The following is a 27,724-nucleotide window of genomic DNA, read 5'->3' on the forward strand; positions in this document are numbered from 1 at the left end:
TAAATATTTGAAAGAAATATACATTTCTGGCTTTTCATTCACGCTTCTTATCAAAAAATGACAGGCGTGCATGTTTGAGGCTTCTCACACGCACTGAAAACACCAAATACAAAATGTCTGGGATGAATTTAACTGCAATGGTTAATATCTCACTTAACATGAATCATATATCAAACAAAAAGCCTCTGTGGACTCTCTCACAGCACCAGTGGAAATTCAAAAATTAATGAGAAACCTTTACTGGCGGAGAAAGCGCTCTAACAATGTCTGCTCCGCACTAAAATATCCACTTCAGAAAAACAAAGCACTTGTGCAGTGTGTAGCATCTGTGTGCTTTACTGAAGCACACACACTCTCTCTCAAACACACATATGGGCACTCACGCACACACATATGCGTAGTGACAATAACGTCTTCCAGCATCAGCCAGCTGTTTAAATTCCCTGATGACGACAAAGAAATGGGACATTCCCTCATTCCCTCTGAATTTACAATTATTTCTGTTAAAACACACAGATTTTATAATCATTTTCTCTTGCTCTGTCCCCTTCATTATTTACACAGAAGCACAGAACAGTCACCTGTTCCTGAACTATTCACATCCACAGAAAAACACCCAAAACAAAGACCTGTGACATTAGACTGAATGTTTGCTTGAGTTTTAAATGAAAGAAAACATTTTGTAGAAGGAGCAGAGAAGGAAAAGGTCCTGTAGATATAAACACTGAAGACATAAGAAGCGAAGCATCTGCAGTCTTCAGATGCAGTCTTCACCACTGTTGTACTCCATAGCTATTCTCATTTCAGCTTGATGCTAAATTTGACATAGCCTGCATCTGTGAAAAATTTATACTGGTCATGGCTTTAGCATATAAATGATTCTTAATAACTGCCATGCTGTCAGAATGTGTGGTTGAAGCTTGATGGCTAAAAGTGAATTGTGAGTGTTTGATCATGTGATAAATAACATGTACCAATGCTGCGTGAGTGGATCCTGGAAAAGTGAAACATATCGGACTTATTTTGTTTGCAACAGAATTGAAAGAAATTATTCACTACGTAATTACACATGTGTTTGTACAGATGTGGGGTTAGAAAGGTTTTGCTGCTGCAAGAAAGAGCAGGACAACTAGCATGTCTGTGATTCTTATGTCTTTTTATAGCAGATATTTAAGCACAGGTGTAGCTAATAACATTAATAATACAGATGCAACAGTTCCAGCATCCTGCTATTGAGCATGCTGGCTCACTGCTACTGCAAGGCTGACTGAGATCCAGCCAAATCAATAATGTTTCGACTTTTGACTTTTTTTTCCCATATGACAAGTCAAAATGTCTGCCTGTGAAAATGTCTACTGGTGCATGGATGGTGCACTAGCTGTAGCCCACTTGAGCCTGAGCAGAGGTTTAATTAGTCAGAGTGAGTGAAAGCGTCTGTAGGTGTGCAGGTCCTCTAAGATGTTAATGAATAATAATCACAATGTACTTTCCACTCATGGGATTGTACATACAGTGTATGTTATGTATTTGTCCCCAAGGAACAGCCTCGGATTAAAAGTATGTATACACTTGCTGTGAATATATACATATATATGTATACAATTAAGTCTTAAGAGAGTTAAGAGAGTTTCAACACGTTTCCCTTTTAGAACACTGGTTTGAAATCAAAGATAATTTAGCTGCTCATTTTCATGTTTATTTCACTTGTGGAATCATTAGGAAGGCTTGTCTGCAATGGGAGATGTCAGCCACATAATCTAACAGGGTCAGATGGACGACTCGGTCAACTAATCTGTCAGTCTTTCACAATGTCTAAATAACATTATCTTACACCAAAATTGTCAAAGTACTCTGTGTTACTGTCTAATACAGTACTTTAACTTTCAACTTTTCTTTGCTACACAGCTGTATCAAAGTGACTACTGATTGGCTGATTGTGACATTTTACAGTTTCAAAATTCACCAGTCATGCCACACCATTTGTGACAAGAAAATCACTGCCACGTCCAACAACACCTCAGACCTGATGGAGCAGTGACCAGAGCACAATGTTAACCTGAGGCAGGTTTGACTGAAAGACAAGCAAAAATAGAATTTTGTTTGACTCCTAAACTCTGAAGTAAAACTCTGTTATGGTGATACTTCAAATGGTAAACCTTTCATGTTATTGGATAAAAAAGCTTTAATTTGGCATTGAAAAACAGCATTTTGTTAGGGGCATCACATTTATGTTAGTAGTATAAAGCAGATGCAGCATAATTAGGGTTATTACGTGTCCTGGAGCATATGGGCAAAGTAAACTTATATTGTTTGTGCAAACCTTACTGGAAATTTATTCTCTCAGAAGTACTCAGAAGTCTGGATTGAAATGTTCCCCTGCAAAAAGGTAGTTTGTTAATTGGCCATCTTCTGTAGAAATCATCTCATTAATTATTGTCCAGTCCAGTCCCATTTCTTCACCTGATTTTCAACATGCTTCAAATGAAATGAACAGGACTCTTTCTCTTTTCTCTTTCAAAGTTGAGAGACAGCACATATTTCACAGATTGTAACATATTACAATCATGGTAAAAGTGGACGAGGCCACATTCTCCTGTGGAGGTTGTGTAGTGTCTTGTACGTGAGTGACTTGTAATGTGGCACTTCTCAGGCTAGTGGGAAAAAAGCGTGTGTGGCCTGAGCAGTCTGAGTTGGTGGAACTGGCATGTACTGAGCACTGGATCTGATCCAAGGTTGGTGCAGTGAACCAGTCTGACAGGTGAAGGATTGCAGACTTGGCCGGGGAAGAGATGTAGTGGTGGTCTCCCAGGGCATATGAGTGCCTGCTGCCAGCCAGGAGTGAAGAGTGTGGGAAGTGTGATGAGGAGGAGGAGGAGCAGGAGGAGTGTGTGGGGAAGATGGATGGAGGTAAACAGTAATGAGAGCCGTTTGGTGGGGCTGTACATGATAAAGGTGTTTCATGAGATGATCATAGACGAGCTTAAGTTGGGGCAACTGGACTTCAGTTTAAACTGAAGGTTTCAAGCTGAAGAGTTTAAGTAAATCTAATCTGTGAAGAGAATCCATGCAGATATTCATGAGCTGATGGAGTGAGGGCAAACAGTCTTGAGAGGGGAGGAACACTTGTACAAGTTTACCATTCGAGCCTGAAACATGCACGTTTCATTCAGTGACTAATTTTTAGTTTCATGAAATCTCTTATATCATTCTGTATCTTCCTGGATGTTGGATATTTGAAGCAGTTTGAAACGATTTGATAAAATACTCTATGTACACAGAGCAGGGCACATAGTTCACAAATTACAAAAGAAATGTGCTCTGAGAAAGGCCAACAGAAAAGTCACCCAGTTAAAGGTCTAGTGTGTAGGATTTAGGAGGGTCTGTTGGCATAAATATCATAATTACTGTACAATCATCTGAAACCAAGAATAGCTGTGCTATTGTCACCTTAAAATGAGCCTTTTACATCTACAAAAGGAGTGAGTCCTCTTCCAGAAAATCCACCATGCTGCACCACCAAGTTCTTACAATAACCCAAAAAAACAAACCAAACACTAAAGGGTATCCAGTTGGTTCCAAACAGTAACTTCACGACTCAATGTGACTAAATCCTATACAATGGTCCTTTAAAGAAAGTGAAACTTGTGGTCTAGTGAATGTACTCCTAATCTGTCTACCACACAGTGCAGGTACAACCAGCTTAAAGTTCTGATACGAAACCGTGAACTTAAAGCAAGTATGTGTATTGTGGAGTTTAAAGGTAGTCTAAATCATAGTTGCCTGGAGACACTCATTGGCACATCCTGTCTCTGCATGTGTCTTTAACTGTCCAACGTAACTCTAACAACATTATAGGAGTGCAATGCTAAATCAACGGAATACTTTTTAAATGTATCTTGGAACTGTGATTGAAACTGTGTTTTCTGTTCATTTCTCAAACAATCTCTCTGATTTAAACCCATCTTAACAAACATTTGGCTGCTACACATACTTGAATTCAAAGTGGGCACTTGAGGAAGCTACCACGTCTCTCTCTAAGGTGCGTCACCTCCTCTGGAGTGGTATGTGAACCACGGATGACTGATAAGGATCCTGATATCCATCCACTGCTACAGTGCCCAGATGACGAACCTGCTGAACTGTCTTGCTGTCGAGTGCCAGGGGAAACTGAAATCGAATGGTGGGGATTAGTGCGACTCCTCTGAGTCTTGTGGAGAAAATATATTTGAAGCTGATGACTGTTCTTGACTGTGGTTATAGAGGCACTGATTTATTTATTATATACATATAGCTGGCAACAAATATTGGATTCCATCTGCCTGTCATCCCACAATGGGGGGAAAAGACATGGGGGAGGGGAAGTCTAATTAGCACATTCTTGATTAGTAAATAGTAAATTCCAAGGTTGAATTCATGCATGAGTTAACCTTTACAACATAACTAATCTTCCTCACCAGATCCTCCCACTCACATTCTCTCCAAGTCTACTAACAATATCTTGATAATGTTATGCAGCAGCGCATTATGCAGCATATTGTCCCTTACCAACGGATGTCTCGTATCATTCAAAGCCTTTACAATATGACTGATTTTTCTTTGTTTGCTTCTTTCTCCTGTGTTCCACTTGCCTGTTTGCAGCAGATAATATGCACAGCAGAGAAAGTGTGTGTGTGTGTGTGTGTGTGTGTGTGTGTTGGGGGGGGGGTGCTCCAGGGACAACTGCCACATCTATGGTTGTTCAACTAGGACAAAATTTTCTCATGTTACATCTTTCATCCACTTTACATTTCTGAAGGAAGTTGCACTCAGAATTTATTTTAGAATTTGTGGAAAGTGGAACTTGAGTCTGGGTACCTCTTTAGTCTGGACTGAATTACCTCATCAGCTACTGACTGGATTGCTATTAAATTTTGTGCAGACATTCACAGTGTCCAGAAGGTGAATTCTGACAATTTTGGTAACCCCATGACTCACTTTCATGTTACCCTGATGAGATGAGTTTTAATCACTTTATTCCTTAATTTCATCTATCCACTACTTTGGTTAATGATCAATGCTTGAAAATTCAGTAACATTCCCATCAGATGAAATTGTTCTTGTTAAATATCATATTTCAATTTTTTTACATAATATATCCATTGTAGAGGTGTAGCTGTATAATATCCACCCATCCATCCATCCATCCATCCATCCATCCATCCATCCAGCTTCCTCCAGCTCTTCATGTGGGATCCTCAGGCGTTCCCCTTCTGGCTGGGCTGGAGTCCCTCCAGCATGTTCTGGGTCAGCCCCCAGGCCTTTTCCCAGTTGGCTCGCTTCTTAAAGCAGGCATCTGGGGGACATTTTCAGCAAATGCCCAAACCACCTTCACTGAACACACTTTGTGTTTGGAGTAGATGCCAAGTTAGGTTTTGTGTCCACTGGGAACATTTCTTTAGAATGAGGTCTGCTTTTACCAACTGTATTGACTTGAGAGAACAAAGTGTTGACCATTTCAGACAGTCCAAAGTTGTTACTCAAACTATTTCAACTTGGGAAAAGGTTTTCAATAGCTGTTCACCAATAATACAGCCATGGCCAGCACTTCCTCCCCAGCATCTGTTTAACACTTCCAATTTAAGCAAGACGTGCCTTGGCCCATTGATCGCCATTACAAGGCAAAAGTTGGACTGTATTTAACAAATACATTGTGTCTAGACAGTGGAACAAGAAGAGGAAAATAAAATTTAGGAAAAATGTTAATTGCCAGTTGGTGCTACCAACAAACTGGCCAACACTGCTTTTCTGTACCCTCTAATTGATGATCTTGAGAACAAAGATGCGTGCTTATCTTTGAAAGTCTCTATCACTCATTACTTTGCAGTCTCAGTTCAGCATAGAGTTTTTGTTTGGTGAGGTTACAGAAATCGCCCACATTTATTATTAATATGATGAACATTCAGATGGTTAAAATGACTCATGTAAGTTCACATCTACTCAAAAGTCAAACTGTTTTTAAATGTACACTGTAATGTGCTGCACATTCTTCCCTTTAAAACAGCACTGCACCATCCTTTCCAGCACTGGGCTCCTCTTTCAATTCTATACGCATTCACGCTCCTTTCAGACAGTCTCAATTCCCCAGTCCATCTCTGTAAAAGCCTCTGCTTACTTGATCTCGGATTTTAACAGTTTTCGTCTGTCTTGTTGTCCTTGATCTTTAACTAGCCTTAATTGACTGCCATGACAGCCAAGGTCAGAGAGAGGGCAGGGTGTCTTTCTGCTTTCCAGGCTGCAAAATGAAAGCCAAATCAACATCTAAGAGGTTTGGGGTACATATGGAACAAAAAAGTGGAGAAACATTATTTCAAAAATAATGAGAGTAAGGTCAGTGAAGTTCAACTTTCCCATCATAATATTAATAACAGTTTTTTAGAATGAGGTCCAAGCTTAATGTGGAGATCCACAGCAAGGCGTTACTGCAATTAATTATTATTTATCTTATTATTTCATTTAATGAAACCAATATATATAAAACATATCCAAATATAATATATCCAAAACATCTTGTAACAGTGATAACAAACATATGTTTAGCAAGAGGAAACAGATATTTTATTTGCAAATACAGCACCACAAATTAAATATGCTGGATAGGACAGGACCTTCCCTACAGTAGCAGGAGATTATCTAACACAGATACAATCTGTGATGTATGATATCACCGTTTGTGACACCAGGCTACTTTCTGAGGCATTTTTAGAAAAAAAAAAGGACCACTTGATATCTATAGGGATTAGAAAAGTGCAATCACCTGCATCAGCAGCAACAAAGAGATCATTTATATCTGTAAGCAAACTCCAAAACACTCCACTCCGTAAAACCTGACTCCTTTAAAAATGTGGTTATTTTTCATGGGAGAGGACAGGAGTGGTAGATGAGTTCATGAGGTAAATAATTTCCTACAAAGCCCCAGGAAAGCTAGATTAGAAAACAACTCAAGAGCTGATAATCTTGAGGGTGACATTTCCCCTTTTTTAATTCAAAATCTCATTACAATTTCCAAGGAATACAGTATTACTGCAGCTAGAGGAGTGTGGAGGCAAAAACAATCCAATGCATCAAACAGGACCGTGTTGGGTTTATTGTAACAGACCTACACATAAATCCTGGCTGCACAGGCCACACTACACTCCATGCAACTCCCAATCAGGCACTGTGTGTATATTTCTTTTTCTATTGCCTAAAGTGCCTTGATTTAGTGATACTGAACCCACAGGTAAGGACACGTACAACAGTGTGTCACAGGTTTTACAGCCAACATATGCATCCCCAGCTGGCAGGGCAAGGTATGTCATAGTGTTTGTCTGTGTGGAAAAGAGTCTGAAAATATTGAAGCTCCTCTTTCTCATTACTCTGATCCTTGACAGAAGTGTTATCCTTTCACTGTTTTCCATCTCACTAACATGTGTCCTCTCTCCTCATCTCTGATCTCAATACCCCTTTCAACTTGATTTCTTCCTCCCTCTTTCTTTTTTTTGTCTACATATATATATATATATATATATACATGTCTATATTTCCCTATATTTCCAACCCATTGGAAGATCTAACCGTTTCTCATATTACGGGTAAGGTGTAGTACACCAGAATTAGTATACTCAAACATTCATGGAAGTGGGTTTCTCAGTATATAAATGTGTCCTTTCATCATAAACATTTACTAGTTTTCATTCAATTTTTCATCCTTCATTCTCTTGTCACAATGGCCGCTGCAGTAAAAGTCTGTCTGTGGCAAAATGTGTCAGTCACAGCTGTGCAAAATGCCGACCACACTGCGACATTAAGAACATTCAGAGGACCATCCATGCATGCAGACACAAAACTGTGACATTCCAAGCAACATTAGTTCTTTGCATGCACTACTGCCCTGAAATTGTCTGGACTTTAACAGGAGGAGATGGTTGTGTGAATGCAAATGTTTCAGTCAGTTGGCCTGGATGATAAACAAACTTAGTTACTCACTCTGTTGTACAAACTCTGCATAACATCTGAGGCCATGTTTAAAAAGATGTTGCAAAATGTTGCACATTGACTGTAGGTGCTGTACTCTTTTCTGCTGGCCTGTATATTGTTATACATCCAAATATGTAGTATTGACATCAATGCAAATCATCGTTATGGCTGAGTTCTTGTTGAGTTAGTTTTACCAGTAGGTGAGAATGAGTCTGATATGTATGCTACATGTGTGAAAGGGCAATTTCTTTTCCACTTTCAAAAACACGCCTATTTGATAAGCACACATGATACATCCACTTGTGACACCTCTGAGGAACTTGGTAGAGTGATGGGGACAACAAAAACTGAGGAGGAAGGGCTATGAAAGTGCAATCTCAGCCCAAGTAACAATAACCACCTACATTACAACTTGATGTGTGTATAAACACACTTGGTCTGTGAAAATGAAAGTAAACACATGTACAAATGCTATAATGTAGATACATAAGTGTTTAACATGCCAATTTCTACAACCGTGAGCAATTTTAAAAAGTGATCCATAAAAGATGAGCATTAAACCACAGCTAATTACTGTTCTGGACCCAACACTAGAACAAAGATGACACAAGCTCCCAGAGCTTTTATCTGCTGCATCATCTTCTGTCCTCGGTCGATGATTTTAAGCACCAAATCTTAACAGTCCCAAAACCTTTTCCTGCTGGTGTTCTGTCATTATGATAACATAACATGAATAAATGTTATTGCCAATGGTTTATGAAATGAGATAGTAAAACCATCCAGAGTTTATGTTTGGAAAATTGAATATTCATACAAGGCAAAAATAAAACGATCATTTGAAACACATTCTTTTTTCTTTCATGCAATTTTGTCATGCAGTCGTCTCTGCTGAGGAGGAGAACAAACACACAGCTCGAGATTTTCTTCTTCCTCCAAGACTCTCCTGGTGAATGGATCTATTAGTGATAAAAACATGAGTAAGGTGGATATGGAGTATTTTTCCTTTAAATTAATGTTTTGCTTTTATGCTTAAGTGCACTGGAAAGGAAGCAACATTTTTAATATTGCTCCTAGCTATTTTTCAGAACTTATGGAGTAAAGCATACTGAACAATTTCCACTGTTACCAGATAACTTATAACAATAATTGTCTTTCCTCCCTGAATTGCAAATGAGCATTAAACACACTGTAGAAACAGACAAAATAATGTTGCATATTAATAACGATACAGGCCTTGCACTAGGGTTTTTTTTTTTTTGCATGTTTTATCACAGTTAAAACAAAATGTATACTCGTGTACTCTATATTAAGTCCTTCCATCTGCCAAAAACACAAACCAAGTCATCCAAAGACAAAATAGTTAGCATAATGTAGGTCTCAGATACCATCTGATTACTTGGACTGTTACTTCCAGTTTCCCTCAAAGCACACAGTCTCGGATAAAATTTGGCATTATCACAAGGCTAACTTTGGCCTACTGATCACTTTGCATTCATCTTGTTCCAGACTTTGTTTTGTTTTCCTTCTTTTACTGCTGTTACAGCTAGAAGTGCAGCTGCACTCATACTTGGGATCATAAGGCTCAAACCAAACATTCGTGAGTAGATCAAACTGAATAGTATTTACAATAACACAAATTAACAATGAGTAATCATTAGTCACTGAGTACCAGTTTAGTGTCACTGATGCTTTTCTTAATCTGTGAACAGATCCACAGCTACAATCCATGAAATCACTAAATTAAAAGCATATGGTAATGGACAACCTCAGCAGATAAAATGAATAGCGGTTCAACTAGTGGCAATTAACTGAAGTGTACAGCTATTGCAGTTATCTCGAATCTGTGATTTAGTTTTCTAGAGAGTCTGTCTTGACTCTGCCAAAGAATTTGACTGCAAAAAGCACAGGCTGGAGAATCGTAACCACCCACCCAATAGGAATGATTAAATATTCTGTTCCCCAAAAAGCTATTTGATAAACTGCCAAAGAAACCTGACACTTCTTTTGAGCTGTTAAAATATGCACTGCAGCTGGCTTGTGTGATACTGTACTCTTTATTAATATACAAGTTCTGCATCTATACATATAACTATTTAACTTCTGACATCTGGTTTTTAGTCCATGAATGATCTTCTAGCACATTTTTGAGGAGAAAACAAGCTATGTAGCCTTGAGCAGGAGAAAATGTTCATGCAGTCAGAATTAGAAGAAACTCTTTGCCAGCTTTGAGCTTAAAATATATAATACAATTAGTTACATTCGTTAAATAAAACAAATTACAAATAACTGTTAATTTGCCAACTGCAACACAGATGTTTTATTTATCTGTAACTATAAATCAGACAGAAAAGTAGATTTTTTTTCCTTCTTTAATTATACCTACACTTTCTATGAAAAGCCATTACAAACCCTTTGTTCACCACATTTTCAAAGGCGAGTTAAGTGTAAGGATTTTAATCTGTATTGAATGGGCTGTTTATCCAAAGTGTTACCTCAGACACCGATTCAACTTCAGAAGAAGTCGGGGGTGGATGTTGCTGGTGGCGAGGGATATGGGATGCACTGGAATAATTGTGTTTTGTAGACAATGCCCAAGAAAAAGTGAGTCATTTCTGTGAGAACATTTTCCCCCACGACAAACAAAAACAACATCCAAAAGATAATGCTTGTTCTGTGATAGAACAAAATTATGCACTGGATTGGAATTATTTTGAGGGTCCAGTCTGAGAGCCCTCAGACATTTGTTCGACATTTGTGTTATTTCCAGGCCTCACTGGCGTGTATTCATTGTGCAGACTTCTTCTGGGAAATCCAATCCATTCCACCCTGAGTTTGATTCATGTCTGTAGGCGTTGTCCACTAATTGGACACTTTGAAGAACTCTGTCCATATGCTCACTACATCAACAGAAAATTGACTGAACCTCAAAAGTATTTAGGGCACAAATCAATGAAATTTTTAAAAAATTTTTTCTATTGGAGGCAAAGTGTTTTCACACAACACTACTGTCACTATATGAAATATTATGATATATAAATATTATGAATATTGACAAATATTCAAGTTGTTACAAAATGGATTAATAAATTTCACAAAACATAAAAACATTAGGAAAAAAGGACTAAATGTAAAGAAAAACAGAAATTATTCATCTGGTCATTCAATCCGCAAAATGACTCAGCCATGAATACGTTACCCTTGTCTGGACCTGTGACACATTAACCTTGACAACGCTACTGAAACAGAATGTTATCTGTTGACCAGGTCACATCTCAAAGTGATGCCCCTCTCTGCCTCGCCATGCTGTGAATAATTCATGCGAGATGGGGTGAGAAAGTAAATAGAGGCCAGGCAACTTCAGAGCCAATCCATAGGCAAAGTGTACATATACCACTCTGCTCCTTATAGCTATTGATTATATGCCATGTTAGCTGGCAACTTGGCAACAGATTACAAACAAAATAGACAACAAGATGGCCTGAGTGTCCACACTTGTTAAGTGCTGACTGTAGGAGTGTGTGGTTGTGTGTGTGTGTGTGTGTTGGGGGGGGGGGGGGGGGGGGGGGGGGGGGTATAGGTGTGCTGATAGATTAGAAGATCTTTGCTGAATGGAAATAAACACTGCCTTCTCATCTATATATATAATACATGAATTCCTAGGAATGATAGCTTAATCAGCCCTGTCTTTCAGTGTGGGGGAAATGAGGAAGTTTGGTGATGTGCAGAATGACAGACCCTTATATAGAGGATTAGTCTGTTACACCTTAATCCATTAGGAAAGTCTCCTTCCTCAACTGTAGCAAAGCCGATTTGGAGCCTGCTGATAGCATCAGTAGGCATCAGGGAGGTGGCAGTTCTCAGAGAGAAACAGCTCTGCTGATACGCACATATTTTGGGAGCATCTGCGAGCTGATATTTTAAGGATTATTTCTAAACTCCAGCAACTATGATTGACAATTTATATGTTCTTTAACTTTCAGATACAAATTTCAAGAGAAATTCCATTTTTGGTTCAGGTCTGGATTTCTGAAGGGGCAACATGTAATAATGTCTTCCCTCAAATGAACTAAGGGAAAACCTCATTTAGTACAAGTTAAACTGAATAAAATGTTTTAAGTAAAGACTGTTGTGTGAGGGCTTTGCATATGTGCAGTACATAATGTCTCAAGTAATTGTCAAAAGATTAACATTTATGAATATCCTTGTCACGTGCTGTGTCCCTGCATAATGAATTGCGTTGACTGCTTAGGCCCTGCTGGAAAGGGTGTGCTGACAATTTTCAGCCACTGAATACATCAACACTTAATACATTTCCATTATTAACCTAATGTGCATCTCAACGAATGATTTTCCATATTTTTATCCATTAACTTCCTGAATACTAATACCAATAATTCTATCTTCAGTCTTCTTTTTTGGTTTCACTGCATAATCAAACCAACCTCAGGCTTCCAACACCTTTCCGATTTACGATGAGTATGTTAATTATCTGTTCACTAATTATAAGTAAGGGTAATAAGTAAGGGTACAGGTTTGGGCAGGGATTTGTCTCTTACAATGCAAAGCAAAATGTTTGTGGTTACACGCTCAGTGTAAGTCAGCCTGACTACAAGCTGTTTAAGCCTATATTTCTTAGCATTTTGTTCAAATTCACGCCATTAGAAGTATGCTGAATCAACTTATAAATGTTCCCTTTTGCAACTACCACTGGGTTACTTTGATACTGAAGAAAGCTTATAAACATGATGATTCTCAGACAAATTGTGAAGCTAGAATGTATACATCACTTTTACGAGAAAATATTTATTTTATGCGAGTGTTATAAGGCCAAGAGTGAGGACTACTGGGGCTCAACATCAAACTCACTTACACCCTCCAGTCTGAAAACCTCTGCTCTAGAGTAGATTTATGTGACACCTGAACATCACACCTGATTCCAAAACCATGGACATTAATGTGCTGACTCCAATCCTCTGGGAAAGCTTCTAAAAAAAATGTTGCAGGGATTTGCTACCATTGAGCTCCAAGAGCATAAGTGAGGTTGGCCCCTGATGTTGGGTGATAAGGCCTGACTCAGACTCAATTAATCCTAAAGATGCTGGGTTGAGGTCAGGGCTTCACCAAACTGCACAAGCTCTTTTTTAAGAACATGATTCATGGGGGCATTGTCATGCTGAAACAGCAAAGCGTCTATGTACCTATGTACCTAATATATATATATATATATTTTTTACATACGCTGAATTGTTCCTTTGCATTTAACCCATCCTTGGTTGAACACACATGCAACACACAGGAGCACTGTCAGGCGCCCGGGGAGCAAATTGGGGGTTAAGTGCCTTGCTCAAGGGCACACCAGCCGGTGCCTGTGTGTGTGTATTCACTGCATGTAATTTGCTGGGTGTTGCATGTGTGTTCAACCAAGGATGGGTTAAATGCAATGGAACAATTCAGTGTATGTAAAACATATATAATACTGCCAATAAAAGTTGATTCTATTCTGTTCTATTCTATTCTATTCTATATCGCTGTATACATTCTGGCATTGAGATTTAACGATGGAACAGCTCAAAACCAATGGTACACAAGATCACTGGATATACAGTTTGTGTCAATAACAAATCTGTCCCTAGGTTCTTCAGGTGAACCACATCCATCCTGTTCTTGAGTGAGAAAGGTACAGCAAGGCCAAAGGCCACATAATGTTCTTGTAAAATATCTCCTGCCAGGGTGGCCACCGTGTTCTCATGGCCACACGTTTCTCTTTAATATATGTAATTACAAGCACTGTGTGCTCCTAATAAGCAAGGAGAGCCAAGTGGCACAATGACAAAGCAAACTGGGCTAATCCCTGTCACACTGTTCTGATTTCTTCCCCCAGCCTGCTTTTTTCCAGGTTCCGTGAGCTTTTCCGAGCGTGAAAAATCTTAAAGTGATTTACACTCCGCGTGTCTCCCTGCCATAACATCCTACCTTATCAACAATGCTAACATGGCGGCCTGTGCAATCTTTTCGTTTGAAATTACAAGGAGTGTGATGAGAATGACTCCGAGACATCCTGGAGTTTCTTCTTCTTCTATTTCTTTTTTCTCTTTTGCTGACTCTTGACACACACAAACTGAAAAATGTGCTCAGGATGCAGCAGTGAAAATGCTGTGAATGGACAATCATAGTTGTGGTGTGCAGCACAATGCAAATTAATTCACCAGTCAGTGAAATTCAGACCAGTGCAGAGGAGAGCACTGGCTACATTTAGATGAAAGGATAAAGTTTTTTTGTGTTTGCTCTTTTCTGGCCTAATTTATAGCACAAGGTGGCATGGGGTCTATTTTGATCCTCATGAAAGTCACAGTGCTGTCCAGGAAGTCCTTGAGTGCAAAAAGCATCTGCTGAGGGTGGAGGACTAAAACAAATATATTTTTCCCAGATGAAAAGCAGTTTGTTTTATCGAAATCATTATGGAGGTATGGTCATTTCATTTGCCTAACTGCCCGTCACAGCAGAGACCACCTCAACACTTCTTGCTTCTTCTGTTCTTGTAATATAGATTAACTTTTTCCTGTAATGGTGTTGTTTAGATTACACTGTCTTCTCCAGCAGTGAGCCTGATTAATACAGTTATTATGTAAAACGCATCACAGGTGCATCAACAGCAGATGCAGAGTCAGGGGGGAATGAAATGGGTTGAGAGAAAGGAAAATAATAAACAGCAAAGAGAGGAAAAGCAAGACTGGGAAGTGAGATACAGTATGTCTTCATACCTGGCTTCAGGAAGGAGGTTGAGGAGCAGGAGGATGATTGGCAAGCCCAAGTCCAACGATTTAGGCTTCCAAAGTGCTGCAGCCATATCAGTTCAAACAGGCAGCTCCTGTAGAAACGGCAGAGCAGGGAGAAAGAGATGAGGCTCACAGGAAGTTGAGAAAATACTGCAAACATGTTCATAGCTTAGCAAGTAAATACAGTGGTGATGGACATGAAATGATCAGCAAATTGATTTCTAATCACTCATGGAAGCCACACTGCTCAACTCTCCTACTCTTGACCGGTTTATATTCTTTATTTATATGTCGATGTGTTAAACAAACTGATACACTGACATTTTTATACCTAACAGCATGTTGCTGTCAAACAAAGTCAGATGGTGACTTTTTCTCCATGATGTGACATAAATCAAAAGGTGTTTACAAAGTTTATGGGACTCAGAAAAGCGGGAAAGGGGAAGCTGATCTTTATAATATACAACGAGTGAGGAGAAAAGACAGATCAACTGAGTTTGGGTGGAAAATTAGCAGCTTGATCTGTACCACATGTACGTCACCGTCCCTCTCTGCAAACATCCGAGACACACTGAGCTTTGTTTATAAGTTTTCACATCCAACCAAATGACCTTGAGTGTCAAGTGAGAGCTCAGTGCTGGTGTCAGAGCACACACAGCTGTTTCCCTCTCCCCTGTCAGTGAGCAGAGGACTTCAACCGTTTTCCAATAATAATTAGCCTGGGTAATGATATTTGCTGGAGTGCTGTCTGCCACACTTGTCTGGAGAATTGGTCTCCTCTGAGTCTCTGGTTGCTGATCCAAAAACACACCTGGTTAACTCTCTTTATTATGTGACTTAGAATCAACAGTCAAGTAATGAATCTTACGTAAGTCAAGACATCAGACCTGCTTCATGTTGGGTTTTATTATTTGAGTCTGGGTGAGGCTTTCTTCATTCTTTATGCTTCTCCTCCTTTATTTTTTTATGAAATGAGCTGCTCTCTGTGTTATTTGATATATTGGAAGAGAGGATATAGAAAATGTGGAGGTACTTCTGACCTTGGAAAAGAGAAAACAGCCTCAAAAATATTTGTACAGTCTCTAACTTATCCATACTTCTAACTGTATCCATCACAGATGTTAGCCTAAATAATTAAGTCTACCTCAAACCAAATACTAAAATATTAAATAACCCACCTAAATATCTGCAAACCAAATTAACACAGAACATTCATTTATTTAAATTCTGTGCTTCAGTTTGTTCATAAGGTTTGAATAGTACACTAAACACAATTTGACCAAGCACTAAAATGTCACATAAACGTCTGGAACAAACACATAATACAGCATTATGCATTTTCCTTCTTCTGGTATAAAAATTACTATTAATTATTTTAATGAGATTTGCAAACTGGGGATTTGCAAAAACATTAAATGACCTCTCATTAAAAATAAACATACTCAGAATTTGCCCTGTCTGCTACTGAAGGAAAGGAAGCCAAATGATTGAGGCACTGCGCTTACACGGCCACTCGAGCATCCACATGTGGTGCAGCTGTGTCATACTTAAAAGGCTTTCATTGTGCTTTTGTGAGACCAAGCCCCCCTTTATTGCCATAGTACAGAGAGAAGATCAAACGCTTTCTCCGGGGTGGGGGGGGGGGGAATCAGCGTTCTCTGTGTTGCTGTAGAGTACTGATCATTACAGGGGAGCAAACAAATGAATGGATGTAAAGATACACTTCAGGGTACTGTTCGAGTAAGAGGCTACACTAATAATGCTATAAACTGCGGCCATACTTCTGCACTACGCTTAAGACGGCTCTGAAGTGAAACCTCTCTCTGTGTTAACTGTAGCTGAGCACCAAGTCATGATCCACGTCTAACGAGTCTGATGAGCCAAAGAACTCGAAATAACCACACAATTATTATACAGTACAATGTGCGATTTCCTAACAGTTTATAAATCAAATTCTAAGAGAGTCTGAGGTTAGCCAGTGGCAAATAATTGTTTTAACAAAGTGATACTCTGATGTCACTGCTCTTGGCATCATTACAAACCTTATCTTCTTATTATGTTGCAGAATAAAAAGCTTCTGACGGCTGCATGCGCTATAAAACCATAACAGTTTGATTCTTCCTCATTAAAACTGGCAGGCTGAACAGCTTAGTAAGACCCATATTCATGTATGTTTGTGTTAGGCAGCAATGCATAGTTGCCTTGGTAATTATGGACAGGAGCAGATTACAATGTCAGGTGAAGTAGTCTAGGAGCAACAACGTCTGTAGAAAGAGGAGGCTGCAGCTTTGGAGGGTGTGTCACTAAATTATTTGAGTAACTGTCCAGTAGTACAGGCAGCAGCACATCAGCCAGATTGGATACCACTGGGTACATTTGTTAAGTTTTTGTTATTGCTGATTGTTTGCTAAAGACTATTGTTGTCTGTGTTTAGTTTGGTTATTGTGTACTATCCAAATATCTGGACAAATGTTAGATTGATGCTTGGTCAATATTAAATGTTTTCTTGACAATTAGCATTTTCATAATCATAATTATAACAAAACATAACACATTGCCAGGTTTACTGCAGTTCTGCGTGTGGTTTGTATAAGCGGTGTTGCTGTACCCAGTTGTCCAAAATGTTGGCTACACTTGCACATGCACTACTCAGATCGAGCAATGACAAGGTAGATGAGTCAAACAACCTTCACCAGGAGCCTGCTGTTCTTGTCCCATGTGAAACTAAGACCTATTTTAAGTAAGGTAATGTACCTAACGTACATCATGTACATAATGTAAATTTTACATAACTCATTTTAACATAAACCACAATCTCAACCTTAACCAAGCAATTTTATTACCTAATCCTAACCAAACTGCAACCGTTTCACATTAGGTCAGGTACACCTGCTGCTGGCACTCTCCCACTGTCACACAGGCCATTTTCAGTCACTGGAAATCCCCCTTTCCATTTGCTTGGGTGTGAGAATGTGTTGGCTTGATAAAGAGCAACAGTCAGTGCAGATACATGGAATCTGACAGGTATTTGAGGTATTTCACATGCATTTGCCCAGAGCTGAGTTGCTTGAGTAACCACTTTGTGAATGTGGCCAATTAAACATAGCACGGTTCATGCAAATGAGTTGAAACTCAGTTAATTTTCTGAATTTCAGCGATCATCTCCCTCTCAACAAATGTCAAGCTCAAGGGCAGGCCAAGTCCTAGACTGTGTCAAATTAAACCAGTTTTGTATTGCTTGACTAATGCTGGTAAACAGAAGAGTGCAGACAGCCGAGTTCCTCCTTGTTGTCTGGCTCATATCATATTAACACCTCTTTCTTTCTCTCTTTCATTTCTCTTTGTGTTTTTTGCAAATGGAGTTTATGTTAAAACCAAGTCTGGATCATTATCCATTTAAGATTTTATGTTCCCCATAAAAACTACAGGATGCCCTCTGGAGTCAGAGGTATCATTTCCTTGTCTTATAATGTCTGTATGAGAATTGCAGTGCTAATTTCCTGATGTATATTGCCTCCTATTCAAGTCACTTCCACTCACTTGGGGATCATCTTTACATACGTACCATCTTTAGTGCTCTAAATGTCCTGAATGAATTAAATTTTTTGAAAATATTCCTGTATGCCTTCAGGTTCAGTCACATCAAAGTGTAGTTTCATCACTAGTAGTCATTATAGTTTGAAAAGTATAAAGATTGAGTCAAATCTATCACCTTTCCTATAGGATCACTGATCTGTTTATTCAGTTCATGTCTCCTCAACACAACAGCAATTAGAGCTGCAGTGAAAAATCATCCAGAAAGCTCACTAGACAGCACTCTTACAAGTGTCAACAAATCCTTTCTATAAGAATGAGACATTAAAAGACTGGCTGCTGGCCGTGCGCCGTCTGCAATTCTGCACCCGATTTACCAATACCTGTCATGCAAACGAGAGGCTCAGCAGTCCCTGGGGCTCAGATTGTGCTTGAAACAGAGAATATGAAGGGAGGGAGAGAAGACATGATGCTTTTGTTGGCAAATTAAAAATAGCTTGCCTAAGGTGACAGCAGAGCTAAAGCACTCCGCATTTCCCAGGCTTCTAACATTTGTTTGCAATTCTACTGTCAGCTATTTATTTTTTTCAGGGAATAAAAGCATATGCAATGAGTTATGTAATTGCATTTGACAGAACTAAAAGGATACAAATGTCTTTGATGCAAATTTGCTGAATAATGTGACCGGACAACTATGTGGACTGATTTGTTTGTTGATAAGAAGTGGTAAGATAAGAAGTAGCAAGGCCCAGTTTCCTACTAGAAGTATGTCCGTCGGGGACAGTATGGTTTTGCATTTATTTTTATAGTTTGGCTGACGTTCACCTAAAGGAAAGTGCAGTTCAGACTGTAATATTATAAAGTTCATCATATGTTTTCTACACAAACAAAGCTTTCTGATGTAGTTAATGCATAGGTTGTCCAAGAACAGCTAGCATCTGAAAAACTGTGGACCTCATCAGCCAATAAACAGTGTCGACTGCAGTAATTGTTGAATTTGGGACACAGCTCTATAGCCATGTAATCCGAGTGGCTGTTCAACTAAAAATAGCCCTAAATCCTGTCACATTTGGTTTGATGTGATGGTCATGCACTGAGCATCTACCAGTGATCTTTGTCATCTTTAATTTAAGCATATACGTAAAAAGAATGTCAAACTGCCTCCACTGTTGTTTTGAAATATTAAAGGGAAGCCATTAGGTCAGATATTTCTGTATTAACATAACATGTCATACTGAAACAGAAAGAATTAAAAGCTTCATATTTTATAACAAACCATGTACAGCCTATTTAAAGTGTCAAAAAGACAGACTGAGACAGAAAAAATAAATATATAAAAATAAGGGAGGTAAAAGACAAAAGCACAAAACACTTTTAACAGTCACTTTTAAATTAAATTAAATGAAATTAAAAAGTGACTGGCAGATCAGTGATTTCCAAAGAGGGAAAAGTTATGGATGCCATTTTTGGGTTTCAGAACTTCACTGACAATTACTCACAAATAAACGACTTAACCAAATGTAAATGTCAACAGTTCAACTGTATGTAAATAGTAACCACATGCAACTTGATGAAGATTAATCAACAGTAGGAAGTAATATCCAGTTTGATGTCATTATAAAAGACCACATTCAGAACACTGTGTGGTGGTGCTGATGAAGAGCGTGGGGACACAAAAAATGTTGGGAACAACCTTTGTAGATGATGCCCTGGACAATGAAGACAGGTGGATCTAATGAGTGAGGATGATTTTTCTCTCTGTTTTGGGACACATGTGTTAATATGATCATTAAGCCTCATCACCGCCAAATGATCAGTGTATTGGACTGCCAAGCAAGCCTGTTCCCACTCTGGCCCATCACCTTTACGTTACATCTGTGACAATTTGTCAAGAAGTGTGTTCGTTCCTCACAGACAAGAAATGAACGTACAGTGGATCCATTATGAACACAGCACCATATGACAATGAGCCTCTGTTGCTGTTTTTGGGGGAAAAAGAAAGATAAATTCCATGCTTTCATTTCCATCTTTCTGTGCCAAGGTTTGGCTGACTAATGTTCAGAGTAAGTATACTGTCCACGGGTGCTGAGAGGAACTATAAAACTGTAGAATGAAATGGCCCAAGTGACCCTTATAGTCCAGTTTAGTCAAGGCTAAATATATTTAATCATCTCTGATTTAAAGGTGAAGAGATTTGATAAATGTTTCTATTAGTGCTAAACTTGGCAGGAGTCGAAAGAATAAAATCTCTTGGAGATCCCTTTAGATTAGATTTATTTCGAAAAAAGCTTATCTAGTTTGACTGTACACTTACAAAGGTGGCAAATATATCTGCAAATGCGCTGGAATCCTTTATTATTAATAAAGAAAATTAAATAAAAAATAGACCAGATGGAGCTATTTTTCCAGAGATAGATTTAGACTTAAATTTGCACGACAGTAGAGAGGGAAAAACAGAAATCTGGCTTCCAAAATGGGGCCAAAGTGGTAAAGAGTAAAACGCTGTCACAGCCCTTAAACATATGTGATTTGATGTTGAGAAGGAGCCCATTTTTGACTGCATGCACACGAACAAGGTTACAATACAGTGAATTCGACTTGATATATTACAAGGCAAGGCTTTCAGAGGCTCAAGCTTTTGTCAAGGCTGCGCGACAGCAGACCAGAGATAAAACAATAAGAGAAAGCATGCAGAGAAGTGCAGTCTCCTGTTAGTGCATGCGTGTATGTTAGTACATGTTTAAACCCATGCCACCTTGGCTTCCATAAATTCACAATGGCCTACTGCTGAGGCTATGGCCTCTGCAGACTGCTCCCTGGCCTGTATTATCTAATTCAAACCATTACTCCTTCCCCATTTTCACAAGTAAAAGTGAGTTGGACTGTGAGATGGATGCAGCAGTCCCCTGTGTGACTGAATATCACCTTGATTCAGTGTTACTGTGAGCCATCAACTCTCCTCACCTGTAAATTGCTAATGGGTAAAGATCTATAATGCTTATTCAGTTATGTTTGCACACAGAGCACAGCTGGGTAAATTTCCATAGATGGTGCTGAATCTACAATATCTGATATCCATTTATCAAATCTGTAAAGTATACACAGTATAGAAATTAGTGGAGTGTGTTCCCAGACTCTGATACCAACAGAGCCAGATGAACAGTGTTGACACAATAAAACTCAAGCTTAAAAAACATAGCCATTATTTAATAACATTATTTATGGTTTAGTTTTCCTTATAGGACACAATCAGTTAAATTAGTGTAATTGAGAAACTATTCTGATATATTTCCATGCTGCCATCACACATAATTATTATTAGAAATGTACTGTTATGTCCTTGCAGTGACATTCATTATGCTGTTGGGAGGGAGAGATCTGACCAGATAAATAGAATAATCATGTAAATCAGTATGACTGCAACAATTAGAGACACAGAGCACCAAACTCCTGCAGATCAACATACAAGTCCCTACAGCCATAATTAAAAATAAATAAATAAAAACTGGAAAGCAGCTGTTAAGCCAGGCACAGGGTGCCTGCCTCGTAGGTGAAATCTGTCAGAGTTCATCAAGAATTCCTGGTGAAGAGCAATACCTTCTCTAGCACTCACCACCTGTGCTCATGTATAACCTCAGGCCTTGTTACACTGTTGGCAGCTCAACGCCTGCACAATTCAGACTGCAAACCCTCACGGTTGATTCTTCAAACTCTTTTAGCCTTTTTAGTGATGAAGTTAGTATTGGTTTATATTTACATCTACAAAATATTATTTCACATAATGGGAGCAAGGTAAATGGGCCACACACAGCATGAACAATAAATATACGAAATTTAAGTGATGCTGTAGTTGACAGTGTAAATGCCATATACATGAACGGGAAAAAAAAAAATGTGATTAGAGGAAAAACAGCATCAGGCTAAAGTAATTCTCTGCCAATATGCGGTTTCAACATCATTATTAAATAAAAGAACAGCAATATTAAAAGCGATTTTTCGAGAGCCAAGATACTCACATTGTGAGCTTTATGGCCACCAGCAAGAAAAAAGTCACTGGTTGTTCAAGACAAGAGGTTAAGAATAAAAAAAAATAATAAATTGCCATACACTTAATGTGTGGGTCTAAATTCAACCATATTACAGACAAAAGTTCTGCCATTTCCATTTAGTGTCCTTGGAAAAACACGTCAAGTCAAAATGTTTCGGCTGGTGTGTGTGAATTTATGAACATTACAATGCCATCTTCCCTTAGGCAAAAACATGTTCCTTACTATTTTAGATTCAGTGTAGTTAGGACTAGACATAAGCTACAATAAAAAAATTCCAGGTTAATGACTTAAATCAACAGTAACCCATAAAGTTATAATGCCAACAGTGTTGGAGGCATCTATAGTCAAGAGATACATCCACTCAACTGCAATCCTCTGTGCAATTCCCTTCCTGCACCATCAGCGCAAATAAAGTCTAAGCACGAAAATAGATGTCAAACACAACATTTGTAAAAGGCTTAACCAGACAAGATTCCTTCAAAGCTGATAGCATTACATGGCCAGCAGAGCAGGGCCCCACATGGAGGGGAAATTAATATCTCCGTTCAGACTGTGACAACTTCTGCATCTCCTCAATGGATTATGATTACAGCTGGAACAAAGTCTTTGCCCATTAGGAGGGGTAACCAAACTGGCTTACAATGAGAAGACATGATCACCAGAAGGAAGGGATTGAGAAGTGAGATGTACAGCACTATTCAAAGTACTGCCACATATTATAGCATTAATGGTGGATTTCTTTTATGCTTATCAGAACCTGTGAGGCTGTTGTTGGACAACTATTTTCTTTCACACTTAGAGGGAGTTTTCCCTTTATTTCTTCATTTCTTTCTTTTGTATTTTATTTTCATACTTGCACTGGGCATGTGGAAGAGGTTCAAGGTAAATCAACTCTATGTGTAACCCCCAGACTCATTTCTAGTTGCCTGCATGGACACGGATTTAGCTCATGGTTCGTCAGTTCACAGTGATGCTGACCTAGCCCCGCAGTTGGCAGGCAGTGATTGAAACAGTAACCTCATGCTGTAAGGATGCTATGGGAATACAAACGAGTACAGTATGGAAAAGCATGCAATAGACACAGCATGCAATGCAGTGACAATGACAAAAGAACATAGGAAATTGCTGTGGACCATATGGTGCTCAAGATACAGTGCAGAAGGGTACCCCAGGTATTTCACATAGTGCTCTTATGAATGTCATTTTCAGCAGATGAAAATTAACAATGAGGTGTCATGAAGGTTCAAACAGCTCGACCACACTAGACCCTGTTCACATAATCCCTTCAATTTATGTCCAAATCAGATTTGAAATGATGTTGAATCCCTACTAATTGGCCCAGCCTGCCTGCATTATTTGTGGTTAACAGCATGTTCCACTTGTTTGCATGGCAGTAATTCTTATATGATTAACCTTCTCATTGCTCACTTGATTCATTTTCTAAACCATTTTTAGTCCTCTCATGGCTGTTGGACTGTTGGAACAGGAGTGTCGGCTGGTCCCAAAAACATCATTGTTGTTGAGGTGGAGGTTGTTTTACTAAGGGAGTTAGCCGCGGTGTGCACATGAATGTAAAATTCAGGAGATAGCTGTGCCATGAGTCGCAAGATGGAAGAGCTCTCATTGCCCTGAAATCTGATTACAATGAAAAAATGTTTCACATCTGTCTCAACACACACCCAACACTTGAAGCAATAAGCTTTCAGACATGAAAACTTGAAATGTGGAAAAACTTTTCAACTTTCACCATGAAATACATGCATTTTATCTTCTATCTAATCCACCTTCACGACCTGAAATAAATTAATAGAAGAATTACTCAAAATTATCATAATAAACTGTTTCAATGATGACATTATGTGCACAAACTAGTTATATGAATAGTCATTTATGGGGAAAAACAATTTCATCACTCAGCTATGAACAAACTGTTGTCCACTATGCAAGGCACTGAGTCTCCGTCACATCAGATTCATCTCCCAAAGGAATGCTAGCTTAAAGCCAGGAAGCAGTATATTATGAACAAGGAATCACTGTTACATACTTGTTCATCTTTTATTTTTAGGATCTCATAAAGTATATTGCTAACAAGACATTTCAAGACAAACCCAGAAGCAACAGCAGCTCTGCTATTTTCACACTGCCTAGTTTTGTTAATGAGCTGAACCCTCCATGTCACACTTCCAACTGCTCCTCCAAACTACTCGGAAATTTACATCTTATACACCATTAATTTAATGTACTGTATAGGACATCTCTTGAGCGTCAGAGTTTTCAGATCGTTTTCTTATAATATATAAAATAAGTAAGCTTTGCTAATTGGTATAAGAATGAATGGCGCCAATAGCTGGTCTGAAAAGGTAAAAAGCAGTACATAACAATGGAATTCACAAGGTCATTACCATGGAAACCAACTTAAGTTATCTTGTGCCACACAGGACAGATTAAATACATCACCAGCACCATTTAATTCTGGGTCCATTAACCTAGGCCACCCTTACTTAAATAACAGCTTTCTAGGTCATAAAGGGAGTCTGACACTTCAATACAACAGTCCATTCACAAGACTAGTGGATACCCCTCCAAAGTCAAAGGACCTGGGGAAGAAATGAGAAGAGAGCACATGGTCAACACTGTCTAGCTTCATCTTATCCTCCATCTTGTCGTGTGGTTTCACTATGATTTAAGACACACCAGTGCAAGAACATGTGATGAGCTGTTTATACTCTGATGGGTATACTCATTATACTACTATAGTATACTATAGTATACTATGCCCACATATCACTTCGTATCACTGCTGTAACAAAGACAGTCTGTGCACAAGCATGTCAGGTGTCACTGTATCTCCTTATGCGTCAATTTTAGACATGATACAAATGTGGTCATTGTTTGGCAATGTCATTCCACCACTTCAGTACAGACGCTGATTGCCAAGGAATTTTGTACAGACATTTCTGATCTCCAGAGGATGAGACCTACTGATTTTGGTAATCCTTGTGTCTTTTCCTGTAGTGATCCAACAGGTCAAAGTCTTCATCTTTGCATCCATCTTAACATCTATATGATAGACTAGCAGCAAATCTTGTACACATATCCACTGTCCCTTGACAATGAATCCTAACAGCTTTGGTGATCCCCTAACACTTTCTATTTTGCAATCACAAGATTGACATTTGTGGTATTGAGTGAAATGTCTTGTGAATAGTGGATCTGTTTCCATCAAATTTGGTTCAGACATGAGTTATTCCCCTTGGGATGAATTTTCATCACGCTGATCATTCCTTGACTGTTCCAGAGTCACCCTCTGTTCAGAATCTCAGCATACTAGCATACTCCTAGTCTTGTTGGAATCCAAGCGACTGACTGTGCAGCCTCAGCATATAGTTAACATAAGAGATTACTGATATTGTAAATAGTGTTAAAAGATAAACATATCATGATCAGTCAAACAATGAAACTGATGAAACTGTACCGAGTGATTCCTTAAAAAATTTTAGAATCTGCAACTCTGATCCCGCTTACACTGAACATAAACAGTATTCGTTCAAATGGCGGGTCAGTCAAACACTGATTTACACCTACAGGCTGTATGTGGACTATTGTGTTCAACATGGATATGCACATTAGAACCAAATTATATCATACATAACACAATTAATCCTGCTTATTTTTTGTATGAGTCAAGTGGGTCTTAATACAACATGACTGAATCTATCCAGCGTGAGAGGGCGTCTTTGAAGTGGTTTGATCAGTAGCTATCGATCACACTAACAGGCAGGGTATTCATGGGCAGGGTGGCGGTTCAGTGTGAGTAAAAGCTATAGTCATTACTAATGTGAATGACAGCTATATAGCCTAACTGTAATTGGAATGCAAGGTTTCTCTCTCAGGTAATAGCCATACAAAGAGCAGTAGAGTTCAGCACATGCACTAGACTGGCCCAACAGAATAATTTAAACCATAAATCAAGCATCCGTGCCACGGTTCACCTTGAAGCTCTATAGGCTTGTCTTTGCCGCTTAGCAGGAAATTGTGTTGAATGCATGTTCTTGTTTTCTTATCCTATACGAACAATGATATACTGGAACGGTTCAAGGCTGTAGAATATAAGCTTTAAATTCGAACTTTTAGATGAATGGGCCCAATTTCAAAATGTTTGTTTTTTTATCTGTAAATCAACTCACTACTATTTGTTGCTGCAGTAAAGTCCAAATTCAGATTTGCACGAAAGTGGCATTGCTAACATTAAAAAAAGGAAGATCTGGCAGTATACTAAAGGGGTTTTCAGCAATTTAGTTTATTAGTTTTATGAAAAATCTTCTGTCTTCACTGTGTGACAGGTAGCACAACATGAATAAAAGTGAAAAGCCCCTGACTAAAACAATGCATTAAAAATATGAAATAAGCCTTCAGTAAGCTTTATCGGTTTTTTAAATTATCATGGGAGATTTCCTATGCATTCACAGAAATATGCAATCTTTTTCAAACTAGGACTGAAATTCAAAGATTTGGCTGAGATACAGACAATCAGTGTGAGCTGACGCTTGAACGGGTGATTCAGTGTGTGTTATTATAAATGCCCATATACTGAAAAAATACCATCATTTGACTGAGTTTTAAATAAGAAATTCATATTTTAACTTATGGTCATTTAGTCAGATATGTAGGCAGGTATGCCACAGGCAAGAGTTGGACACTCATTTTCCCGCATGACACAGAGGGAAATTACTGATGGTGTTCTTCCCTGAAATACATTAGGCCTGCAAGAAATATTTAATCTTATCTGAAGAGCAGATACAGTGCATCAAAAAAGACCTTACGCTGCAAATGTGATTTCCACAAATCTAGACACACACATCAAGTTTCATTACCATCTTATTACACCACACGGACAGAGAAAGGACATATTTAAATTTGATACGGCAACACACAACATGAATAAATTTATAGCTTTTCCAGTATCTTCCACCATTTTAAGGTACCTTTCCCTGGTCTAGATAATAATCAGCTTTTCCTCCAGTGGAATGAGGATGAGTGTTGTGAGTGAGGGCTGTGATCAGCTTTGGGTGCTGCTCTGAGTCTCTGTGCATGTGGGAGATGTTTACTGGGGCTTTTCGTGTGGCCAGTAAGATCCCACTTAGTGTGAATGATGGCAGCTGTGAGGGTGCCTCTGGCAAGTGTGACTCCAACTATGGCTGCTTGGTCTCATGTAGCGTATAGCACCAGCTGCTCAGGCTGTGTAGCACTTCAGTGAGCATGACTGATTGTGGCTGAGGTAAGCACGTCTCTGGCACGAATGATGCTGAACGCAGCAAGGGTGTGTACAACTCTGGCTACAACTATGGCAGACCGCGGCAAACAGCAGCT

The 27,724-nt window shown here is 38.9% G+C and overlaps 1 protein-coding gene across 2 annotated transcripts in view; it reads right to left on the reverse strand.

The window, feature by feature from the left end:
- Positions 1-27,724, reverse strand: part of gabra3 (gamma-aminobutyric acid type A receptor subunit alpha3) — a 72,547-nt gene that overhangs the window by 34,022 nt on the left and 10,801 nt on the right. For both annotated transcript variants that reach the window (XM_046410936.1, XM_046410935.1), the window contains exon 2: positions 14,757-14,863. In XM_046410936.1, coding sequence (XP_046266892.1) covers positions 14,757-14,842 — 86 coding nt within the window. In that variant the 5' untranslated portion in view covers positions 14,843-14,863. The remainder of the gene's footprint in view (positions 1-14,756; positions 14,864-27,724) is intronic.

This window comes from Scatophagus argus, chromosome 14, assembly GCF_020382885.2.
Source record: "Scatophagus argus isolate fScaArg1 chromosome 14, fScaArg1.pri, whole genome shotgun sequence".
NCBI classification, from domain to species: Eukaryota; Metazoa; Chordata; class Actinopteri; family Scatophagidae; genus Scatophagus; species Scatophagus argus.